The sequence below is a fragment of the Podarcis vaucheri genome, assembly GCF_965113315.1.
Source record: "Podarcis vaucheri genome assembly, chromosome: 8".
Taxonomy (NCBI): Eukaryota; Metazoa; Chordata; class Lepidosauria; order Squamata; family Lacertidae; genus Podarcis; species Podarcis vaucheri.
The window spans coordinates 4,354,137-4,366,379 of NC_138766.1; the positions used below are offsets into that span (position 1 = coordinate 4,354,137).

General features: G+C 41.6%; 1 protein-coding gene across 1 annotated transcript; it reads right to left on the reverse strand.

The window, feature by feature from the left end:
- Window positions 1–39: 39 nt before the first annotated feature.
- NAA20 (N-alpha-acetyltransferase 20, NatB catalytic subunit) lies at window positions 40–12,243 on the reverse strand. Its single transcript, XM_082235300.1, has 6 exons — window positions 12,084–12,243; window positions 10,868–10,892; window positions 7,956–8,046; window positions 4,713–4,848; window positions 974–1,119; window positions 40–520 (listed from the first exon to the last, which is right to left on the reverse strand). The coding sequence occupies exons 1-6, from the start codon at window positions 12,134–12,136 to the stop codon at window positions 435–437; spliced, it is 537 nt and encodes a 178-aa protein (XP_082091426.1). The 5' UTR covers window positions 12,137–12,243; the 3' UTR covers window positions 40–434.

Genomic DNA, 12,243 nt, shown 5'->3' on the forward strand with positions numbered 1-12,243 from the left:
TTGCCTGTATTTACCAAAGTGAATCAAGTACAAGAGGAATTCATTTTAAATCCGTTGATTTTATTTCTCCCCAATATATACTTTAAGGCTCCAATGCTCAAAGCATGAATGAGTGACACCAATGAGCTCCAGGCTCCTAAAATTTTTAATCTACTAGATTTTTAGAAATAGTTCTGTACAACCAAGGATTTAAAGATTTTTGTAAAAAAGATTAAACCCTAAGCGGCCAATAGTGCAGCTGCAAACCTGTGTGGGGTTTGGAGGCATCAGCCCAGTAGCCTAAAAATGAAGCTTTTCCTTCGTGTCTGCACACACTTTCCTTGTTGCTCTCGGGTTTCCAAGTACATTCATAATTAAACACCATTTTCCATAGATGGTCCAAAATGCTTTCAAAGATGTTATTTTCAACATGTCTAAATATCCACAGCTTAAGCTTATTCTATGTCTTCTGGTCTGACAGGATGGGGTAATGGTATAATTGATTTCTTCTCTGTATCTCTGGACAGAGCTTTCCTCATATCTGTGGAAAATGATTAATAACATATTTACAACATAATACACTTCAAGTGGCCGCCTATTTCAGTGGGAGAAGACTGAATACTTCTTTTTGGTCAGTTGTGCCCTTACACTGGCTTATCATTCTACTCGAGATCAAGAGTGGGGAACCTCCAGCCCTCAGGTCTCTCTGTCTAAGCTCAACTCCTCTGCCTAGGAGCCCCTCGAGAGCTCTGGCTCACAGCTTCCTCAAGTGATTTTGCCTGGCTGGAATGATTCCTTGAAGGGCAGAGAGTGGGCTTCTGCATGCCTGGAATACACCCTGCCCCACACAGCTCACAGTCACATCTCCTGTTCCACCCACTTTGGGCAAAAAGCTTTGCTCATCCCAAGCAATTTCACATTTTCATTTTAACGGCATGGGAATTTATTACATCACAAGGACTGTCCAAAGTGTCTCCTTCTGCACAACACTTACCATAAGCATCTTCGTCAGGCTCCCCGTTGCTGGCAGAGTAGTATTCTAGCACTGTTCTGTACACGCTGTAGCCTAGTTGTTTGTACATGTTCACTGCAACCTGATTTGATACTCTTACGAAGAGATCCACAAAAAATCCGCCCTTCCTTCATTAAGAAAAGAAAATGACACAATAAGACAAAATAACTAACAGAAAACAGCATAGTTTGTAAGAGGCTACATAGGGATCTACATAAAAAAACATAGAATCATAGAATCATAGAGTTGGAAGAGACCACAAGGGCCATTGAGTCCAACCCCCTGCCAAGCAGGAAAAGTTGTTCCGTATCCAGTTCTAACTGTAGCTTCTTGTCCCACATAGAGATTTCTCAGGAGACAGATGAGGTGATCAGGCACTCCCATTTCTTTAAGAACTTGCCATAGTTTGCTGTGGTCAACACAGTCAAAGGCGTTTGCATAGTCAATGAAGCAGAAGTAGATGTCTTTCTGGAACTCTCTAGCTTTCTCCATAATCCAGCGAATGTTTGCAATTTGGTCTCTGGTTCCTCTGCCTCTTCTAAATCCAGCTTGCACTTCTGGGAGTTCTCAGTCCACATACTGCTTAAGCCTGCCTTGTAGCATTTTAAGCATAACCTTGCTAGCGTGTGAAATGAGTGCAATTGTGCGGTAGTTGGAGCATTCTTTGGCACTTCTCTTCTTTGGGATTGGGATGTAGACTGATCTTCTCCAATCCTCTGGCCACTGCTGAGTTTTCCAAATTTGCTGGCATATTGAGTGTAGCACCTTAACAGCATCATCTTTTAAAAATTTAAATAGTTTAGCTGGAATATCATCACTTCCACTGGCCTTGTTATTAGCAGTGCTTTCTAAGGCCCATTTGACTTCACTCTCCAGGATGTCTGGTTCAAGGTCAGCAACCACACTTCCTGGGGTATACGAGACATCCATATCTTTCTGGTATAGTTCCTCTGTGTATTCTTGCCACCTCTTCTTGATGTCTTCTGCTTCTGTTAGGTCCTTTCCACTTTTGTCCTTTACTATGGTAATCTTTGTACGAAATGTTCCTTTCATATCTCCAATTTTCTTGAACAGATCTCTGGTTCTTCCCATTCTGTTGTTTTCCTCTATTTCTTTGCATTGCTTGTTTAAGAAGGCCTTCTTGTCTCTCCTTACTATTTTCTGGAAATCTGCATTCAATTTCCTGTATCTTTCACTATCTCCCTCGCATTTTGCTAGCCTTCTCTCCCCCGCTATTTGTAAGGCCTCGCTGGACAGCCACTTTGCTTTCTTGCATTTCCTTTTCATTGGGATGGTTTTAGTTGCTGCCTCCTGTATAATGTTGCGAGCCTCCACCCATAGTTCTTCAGGCACTCTGTCCATTACTATACACTTTTACATAAGAATTAAGCAGTGAACAATGGGGGTGGGTGGGAATTCTGCACTAAACAGGCAAGCTGACAAATAGGCCATGCCTCATGACAAACCATGTTTACATTTAGTTTGTCTGAACTGGCAAACCAGAATAAGGGGCACTTCTGATTTAGTATGATGTTTGTCTTGATAATCTGTTCAGGTTGCTGCTCCAGCCTCCAGAGGCCATTGAGCCTTCGGGTTAGAATACTTTGTAGCAAATGGAAAATGAAACCAAGAAGCAGCTCCCGTTTTGCCTATTTCTCTGGATGTTAAAGCAATGGTTTGGAATTGGCACAAACCAAAGTTTGATTCCATGACTTCGTTTGGCTGTAACAAACTATGGTTTGCCTTTAAATAAATGAGCTTCGGAAACCATCATCCTTGTACTTATTTCATTGTTCTGTCCTGATTTATCAGTTTAGAGTTATGTCTGAATTTGCTTTATGAAACTAGCTTATTTCAATATACCATAATTAAGATGAGCCAAGGAGTTTTGGATTCAGGAATAATGTGGAATTCTACTTATTTGATAATGGAAGAGAAAGGTTCTAACAAAGCTACTCTGGAGGAAGAAACAGGAGTCAAGTCTCAACCAGGCTCATTTCTGTAATAACAAACCATAGCTTATAATTGCTTCCAAATGCAGCCAGTGTTGTACCACGATGGGACATTAGTAAATTGCAATTAAAATACGGAAATAAAATGAAGTCTTGAAAACCTAGGTATATATCAAACTAAATCTTTGTACATGTGGAACAACTTCTGTGAACACCCCCATCCTCTCCTTGCATAGCCCCACCCCCTGTAAATCTGATCCAGAGGATTTGGGGGAACCCAGAGCAGATTTGGGATGTGGGTGGTGCTGTGGGTTAAATCACAGAGCCTAGGACTTGCCGATCAGAAGGTCAGTGGTTCGAATCCCCACGACAGGGTGAGCTCCCGTTGCTCGATCCCTGCTCCTGCCCACCTAGCAGTTTGAAAGCACGTCAAAGTGCAAGTAGATAAATAGGTACCGCTCCGGCGGGAAGGTAAACGGCGTTTCCGTGCGCTGCTCTGGTTCGCCAGAAGCGGCTTAGTCCTGCTGCCCACATGCCCCGGAAGCTGTACGCCGGCTCCCTCGGCCAATAAAGCGAGATGAGCGCCACTAGCCTAGAGTCAGCCATGACTGGACCAAATGGTCAGGGGTCCCTTTACCTTTTCCTTTAGAGCAGATTTGGAGGACTTACTGGTGGAGGAGAGAAGCAGGAAATTCAGTTTGATGCAACACATAGCTTAAAGTAGGGGAAACAGTGCTGACATAGTGACTGCTATATAACAGATGAATTTGAAGGGCAAACACTGGCATCGGAAGCCCTGTGCCAAGGCTCTCCTCCCCCTGTGCTTCCCCAAGTTGGTTTAGGGAGGGACAGGAAAACCCTCCTAGAACAGCACGTGGGGGGAGCAGAGGGGAGATTCTTCCTCTAGCAAGCTTCTATGCTTGTGCAGATGTAACGTTTGTAATTGTGTAATGCTGAATATGGCTCCTCTCCCATTTATCCATTTGCTTTAAAAAAAGTTTTTTGTTCTTTTACTGGCCCCTTGCTATGATGCCAAAAATTTCCTGCCCCCCCTCCAAGCACCCCCTTCCCAATCAGTTTGTAAAAATTGGCCACAACCACTTTTGCACAAAAGGGTTAACGTGGCCTATGGGTCAACAAGGCCCTTCACTCCCACAATACCTATTTAACCCTATTTAAAAGAATTTCAATAAATAATTGGCGGCTGGGGGAGGAAATAATTCAATAATATATATTTACCCACGACCACAACTCTATTCACTGGCACATATTTCTCGCTAACGGAAGTACCAGGGAAATATCATGCAGCCAATTATGTGGGAAGAAATCCCAGTGTTCAGTGGGGCTTAGCCCAAGTAAGTGTACACAGGATTGCAGCCTCCACCACTTAGGTAGTCAATGTGGCTCCCTCCAGCTGTTGCTGGATGCCCAACTCCCATCAGTCTCAGCCAGCATGACTGATGGTAAGGGCTGAAGGGAGTTGGCTATTCTAACTTAGATAAAAGCGCTATTAGCCTTTTATTTGACACTGACTAACCTAACCAGTCAGCTGAGCAGCACCCCAACACTCCTAAAATAAAACTTCCTTATGAAGCACTCCTGACTTTATAAAGCTCTCATTGAGTTGTTTTCTTAAGAGTCCCCAAAATAATTCTCCATATAATTATGATGCCTTCAGCTGTTCTCATCAATAAATCTGCAGGAATTCAAACAGATCAATACATCGCTAAGAGAGGAAAATATATGTTTATCATGCAGGCATCCCTCACCTTTCTGATATTTCTTCAAGCAGTTCCATCAACTTAGCAGCCAAACCTAGCCGCCGAAATTCAGGTGCAACGGAGAGTGCAGTAACATGGCCATGCCACTCTTCTCTGGCGACTGAACCTTCAGCTTTCCCCATGACTACAAGGAAAAGGAGGGTAAAATGGGTTAGTTTGCTTGGACTAGAGCTAGACCATGGCCATCCCACAGAAACTTAGCTATTGGACTTATGGTGTTTGACATAAAACCAGAAAAAATGCTTTACTACAGATGCAGGCAATTAAAAAGGACTCAAGCTAGAAGTTGAACATCAGAGCTATACAGATTCCAGAATGTCTCACACATACCAAATTAAGCTCTGAACAAGAAGTTCAGAGAGTCTCCAATTTCAAGAAAGAAACAGAATGTTTCTAACTCTTATGTCTCCTAAAACCAGCTTTAAAGTGAATGAGCTTTAAAACCCTGAGCAGGATTTCTAGTGGGTAGAGAGCAGTCTTTCAGGTCAGTACCCTAGCAGACTCTTCTTGCCACCTTCCTATCACTACGAGGAAATACTAAAAATGTATGCAACTCTTTGACTACAGACAACATCAAAGTGAAGTCTGTGATTAGGACTCCAGGGAGAAAGATACTAATAGATGCGGAACTGGGAGAGGTATAAAAATTTGTTGGAACCAAAACTCCCCCATTGGCTTTCACCATTGAAAGTGATGAGTGTGAAAAAGATAAACATGAGGGGGAGGTGGATAACTTATGGAGAATTGATAGTAAGGGGGGGGGGAATGAAGACTTATGAAGAGGTGAAAGAATTTGTTTATGATTGGTTGCACTACTACCAGATTAGTGAAATGTTTAAAAAAGACTGTAAAATGTGTGGATATGAAGGAAAAGAATCAAAATTTCAAATAGAGGTATTGAATAATGAGTATAAAAATTTGTCTAAAATGTATAGAATGTTGTTGGAATGGCATACAAAAGATGAAGAGGTGAAATCAGTAATGATACATTGGGCTAGAGACTTTGGTTATAATATACAAGATGATTATTGGACGAAATTATGGAATGAAATGTTAAAATTTACGGCGTGTACCGCGTTGAAGGAAAATGTAATGAAAATGGTATATAGATGGTACATAACGCCAGTTAAATTAGCTAAAATGTATAAAACATGTAACAAGTGTTGGAAATGTAAAGAAAAAGAAGGAACTTTCTATCATATGTGGTGGGACTGCAAAAAGGTGAAAGGCTTCTGGGAAACGATATATAAGGAATTGAAAAAGATGTTGAGATATACATTTGTTAGAAAACCAGAAGCCTTCTTACTAGGATTGGTAGGTGAAATTAATAGAAAAGATGAAAAGATGGATTGGTAGGTGAAATTAATAGAAAAGATTAATTTCATTCTATTAATGAAATTAATAGAAAAGATTGTAAACTTTTCCAATACGCTGTAACAGGCGCAAAGATGGAAGCAGGAAGAAATTCCAACTGTGGAAGAATGGAGAATGAAACTGACTGAATATGTGGAACTGGATAAATTGACTGGGAAGATTCGATATCAGAAAGACCAAAAGTTTATCGAGGACTGGGGGAAATTTACAGATTATCTGAAAAGCATATGTGATGCATAGACAACGCTTGTTGGTTTTGAAGAGTCTCTGTGAAAAATTAAGAAATATTGTAAAAAAGAAAGTAGGAGAAAGGAAGAGGAATGGTTAAAGGCAATAATAAGTTCAGAAATGCGTCAACAATAGAAATTTTAATGAAAGATTGGCAGAGAAACCGAGGGAAGTAAAAAATTGATGAATGTGAGAGTTAATATGAGTTGATTGTATAAAAATGTTTGGAAAATGAATAAAAAATTATTATTAAAAAAACAGATGCAGAACTGTAAGAGAACAACAAAAGCTATAATTGTAAGTGTATTCACTTCCAAGTAATAATAATAATAATAATAATAATAATAATAATAATAATAATTTTATTTGTATGTCACCCATCTGACTGGGTTGCCACAGCCACTCTGGGTGGCTCCAAACAGAATATTAAAAACATGGTAAAACATCAAACATTAACAACTTCCCTAAACAGGGATGCCTTCAGATATCTTTTAAAAGTCAGTTGCTTATTCCTTGACATCTGATGGGAGGGCTGAAACCCAATTAAAGAAATTCTAATTGATACTCATACTATGTATCAATTAAATTGCACATCAGATGAAGCATTCATTTTGGATGTTTGAGAGAAGGGGAAATACTTTAAGACAGGAGCTGCCAGCCTTTTTGGACCAGGGGGCACATTTCAAATTTTGAGGAAGTACTGGTCACAAAATAGCTGCTATGGGAGGCATGACATATCAGTTAGAGAGAGAACCATCACTGCTGCTTCCAACACACACACATGGACAACTTCAGGCTTACCAAGGAAAGTCACTACATCCTGCTGGTCCTGACTATGAAGATCACAAAATATTGGCTTTTGCCCCATACACACAATGATGCTGTTGCTAGCTAATAACAGAGAGCATCCCCTTGAACCAGGGAAAATATCCAAGGTGGCCCCACCACACTCTCACACACACATTCATGCACACACTCACTGATCAGACACACATGCATTGCTCATACACTCATACACACACTTTACACACACACCTCTCTCTCTCTGCCCAAGTCCATTTCTTTCTCTGACCACACATTAACAGATTTATACATACCTCTCTCCCTCACAGATCACATATGCATACAATCTTCTTCTCTCTCTCTCTCACACACACACATACATCTTTTCCTCCGCTCCCAAGTGTGTAGCACCATTGCTCTCACAAAGGGGCTTTTGCAAGTTTTTTGGGGGAGAAGGTGCAAGGTGGGAGACGTGTCAGTAAGGGTGGTACGGACAAAAAAAGAACGTGTGTACCTTTTGCCTCATACTGCAGATTATAACAACTAGAAAGTTACTTTTAAAAAAATGAAGACTGTGAATCTGGGGGCTATGGTTCATCCTTACAGGATGCCTGCAGGTGATGGGCCGGAAACCCCTACCTTAAGATGTTACTTTCCATATGCGGTTTTTATATGCTCATACTAAAACTAATATTAACAAAAGGTTCTGCCCAATTAATCAAGGACATCTTCATGGTTGATAAAAAGCCCTTAAAAACTGAGTAAATGTTGCAGTGCTACTGCCAAATAATTAGAAGGTTATTCAAAGATTGGTCACACAGAAACAAGGAAAATTAACCTACTTACTGTAGCCCATCAGTTCTCCGCCAGGAGCTTCTGCAACAATAAAATACTCAGGCCAGTGAGCCAAGTACTGCAAGTAAAATGGAATTCCATACTATGGAGTATTGCATGTTAAGAAAATATCACCTCAGTAAGCAAGTGGGGGGGGGTGACAATCTGTAGCACGCCGTCTATTGCTGAACTCCAACTCCCATCAGTCCCAGACAGAATGGTCAAGGGTAAAGGACTATGGAAGTTGTAGTTCTGTAATATCTGGGGGACCCTAAGTTGCTCACCCCTGAAGTAACTGTTTTCCAAACAGTTCTGGTCTTGCACAGTAAAATCATAAAATAATTGTTAAGACTACTGTCTGTTTCTGAGTAAAAAATAAATAATAACAATACAATTTCTGACAATATATCACAGGTAAACAAAGAATGTAAAATCAGAATAAGAAGAATGTTTATTTGCATCAGCCACCAGCCATAGCAATAAAATAAAATTTAAAAAGTGATTAAAAAAATTAATATGATTTAAAAAATTTCAAAACATTTGTATTGATTATTTAATATTTCTAAGAGCCACCTGCAAAATTTCATACTGGGATCTCAGTGGGATCGCATTAAAAAATTTGTACATACATGTCTGCCTTATTGGGTTCTATGGGTCTTCTTGGAGTAAGATATAACAGAATAAACAGGACGTCAAGTTATAATATCAGTTCCTTCAGGCATTTATTTAGAAAGTTATTCAATTAAAAGGTATCTGAAAAGCTGGTCAGGCCTTTCTTTTAAAAAATGTGTTCCAAAGCCAAGTGATAGCTTGCTATTGCATGATAGAATTAACGCTTTGAAAGAATTATTGTTAGTACATATTGTGAACATTACAACAAAATACATGACATCACTTGATATGGAATGACCCATTTTAGAAGGAAAAGCAATTAAGAGTAAGAACTGATAATTCTCTGGTTCGTCTCTCTCCTCAGCTTCAACTATACCACTATTTATCAGCCCGGCTGCATCCACAGCAAAGAAGTGGCTAATTACACTGATCTTCCTTACAGGCTATTGGATGGGTTACTAAGATACATATTATTTGACCACTTGAAATGTACCAATTCTAAATAAGTATTGATTACTATGACATTTTTTAAATCTTTGAGACATAAGACACTATACAGAAAAAAGGAAATACAGAACCTCTTACATGAAGTGATTTTAGCTTGGACATAATATTGGAGAACACTGGGTTACGAATCAGAAAGTGTCTCGTTCAATTTGGCCATAAGCTGATTTGTATTACAGTGGTGCCCCGCAAGACGAATGCCTCGCAAGACGGAAAACTCACTAGACGAAAGGGTTTTCCGTTTTTTGAGCTGCTTCGCAAGACGAATTTCCCTATGGGCTTGCTTCGCAAGACGAAAAACGAAAATGTCTTGCAAGTTTGTTTCCTTTTTCTTAACACCGTTAATACAGTTGCGACTTGACTTCGAGGAGCAACTCATAGAACGCGGTGTGGTAGCTTTTTTTGAGGTTTTTGAAGACTTTGGGGATTTTTGAAGCTTTTCCAAAACTTCTTTTAAACTTTTAAAACTTTTTTTTTTGGGGGGGGTTGGATTTTGGGTTGGGGTGTTTGGAATTCAAGGACTTGGTGTTGGGGAGGGGTTTGCAAGAATCTGGAAGCTTGTGTTTTTTTCTGCATTTTTATTATTTTCTGTGACCATTGGGCCACTCTGCTGTTTTTTTAAAAAAATTCTGGATTTGAATTTCTGTGTGGTGGGTGGCTGGGGGAACAGTTGAGGAGGGGTTTGCAAGAATCTGGAAGCTTGTGTGGTTTTTTCTGCATTTTAATGATTTTCTGTGACCATTGGGCCACTCTGCTGTTTTTTTTTAAAAAAATCTGGATTTGAATTTCTGTGTGGTGGGTGGCTGGGGGAACAGTTGAGGAGGGGGTTCTTCAGCAAGAAGCAAAGAGTGGAAGAGGAACCTTCTTCGAGTTGTCCCCCAGAGTCTTAGAAAATGTACTGTACACTTTGTTGATTTTTAAATGTTTTTCTGTCATGTTTAGAAACTTAATTTATTGTTCCTTCAATTTTTGAAATGCTCTTTACAGTATGTGTGACTTTAAAGAGCACTTAATAAACTCTTGTTGTACCAAATTTGGCTTTGTTTGGACTTTTTTTGACCATAGGAACGCATTAATGGAATTTCAATGCATTCCTATGGGATTTCGTGCTTCGCAAGATGAAAAATTCGCTAGATGAAAAAACTCGCGGAACGAATTAATTTCGTTTTGCGGGGCACCACTGTATAGGGATAACATCACATACTTTTACAATTTTACTGTATGGATTACAACTAAACATTGTATAAACAGTCAAAGTGATACATTCAAAATATTACTTCTGAGGGTGGGAAGCTGATATTATTAACTTTCAGAAGAAACTGAAAAGCATTCCTGTTTATCCAGGCATTTGATGGTCAAAAGATACTTGATCCAGATATTATTTGCTGTGCGGTTATATGACTGTTTTAAGTGTTTTAAATAAGTTTTGTTTATTTTAAAAAATATGATTGTTTTATTATTTTGGTGTTTGCTGCCCTGGGCCCCTTAGGGAGAGTAAGATGGAAATTTAATAATTAAATAATAAATACAGCACACTGCTGTTTGGCATCCATACTAACTTCCATATTACAAGCTTCTCAAGGCTGCCCCATATATGGCATTTTTATGGACTGCCCATAGAAGAATAAAGAATGAACGCAATAACAAACATTTCTGTCATGTAGGTACACTTGCAAGACGCCAGGAATAGCTGCAGCTCCCTGATAAAAATATACAGGGACAAACATATGTTTTCTGTAGCATAATGTATGAAGAGGCTCACAGGTACTGCCATTAGCATTCAGAGGTCTTGAGGCTTAAAAGGATACAGTTTCTGTGAGGGGATCCAAGTTGCTGTGGGAAACAAGAATTGATTAAACACCCAAAGTATTACCGTATTTTTCGTCCTATAAGGCGCACCGGCCCAAAGGATGCACCTCATTTTTTGGGGGGAAAATGAATTAAAAAAAATTATTCCCCCCCCCAGCCCTGGCTGCCGCCCCAAGCCTTGTGCTCACCTGCCTGAAGCAGGGGGAGCCCTCCGGAGGGCTCCCCGTGCTTCGGGCGACAGGCTGCCGCCCCAAGCCTCGCGCACCCGGCGGGACCTCCTGCCGGGCGCGCAAGGCTTGCGGACACTCGCGGGGGCTGCAGGCTGCTGCCCGCAAGCCTTGTGAGCCCACGGGAACTCCCACCGGGCTTGCAAGGCTTGCGGATGTGTTCCTGAAGCCTGGAGAGCGAGAGGAGTCGGTGCGCACCGATGCCTCTCGCTCTCCAGGCTTCAGCGAAAGCCTGCATTCGCCCCATAGGACGCACCCACATTTCCCCTTCATTTTTGGAGGGGAAAAAGTGCATCCTATGGGGCGAAAAATACGGTACTAGGGAGAAACTTGGAGCCAGTTACAACTGGGTATGGGGCAAACCTTTCAATCTCTTCCATCCCACACCCCAATCTGCCTCTTGAACTATTATTAACTTTGTGATCTACCCTGGGTCTACAACTCAGTTGGTCAGGGAATAAAGTACAACCAAAGAAGAGCAGGAGGCAAGTTCTAACATCCCTTTAATTCCAAGAGATCCTGAAATATTCAGTAGGGGAGAGCTATTTCTTGTGCCAACTAAATTGCCAAAGTTTAAAATAACCCCTGTAGCTGTGCCTTTAACCACAGCTGGGGTTACAGAAATGAGCAGGTGGTAATCCTTATCTTGATCTGCAACGAGCTTCATCTGATTTCTGCTTATCAATCTGATGTTTAAAGGTACAAGTAACTGATCAGGACTCGCTGCTGGGCACTTGGCAATCCCAGGCAAAACTCCATTCCCCCTTTCCTCAGGTGGCAGCCCAGAGAGGCTGCTCCGAAGCGGGCCGGCTCGGGTGTTGTGTGGGCGGCAATGTCGTCCCTCCTTCGCTAGCAGGACCCGGGGGGGGGGGGAAAGAGCGCCCTCCCGGTCCAGGAGAGGCCACGGAGGTGCCTCCAGGCCAGAGACCGGGCGGAGAAGGCAGACACGCGCGCCGCCCGCCCGCCCTCCCCGAGGCCTCCGGCTCACATGTTGTTGAATCGGAAGAGGTCGTTGCAGGTGAAGGCGCGCAGCGAAGTCATCTTCTCGCCCGGCGAGGGAGGCGGGGAAGCCGGACGGCAGCCGAAGACCCGGAACCACTTCTCGCCGGCGCCGGGCAACGCCGACGCCACTTCCGCTCCACCGGTTG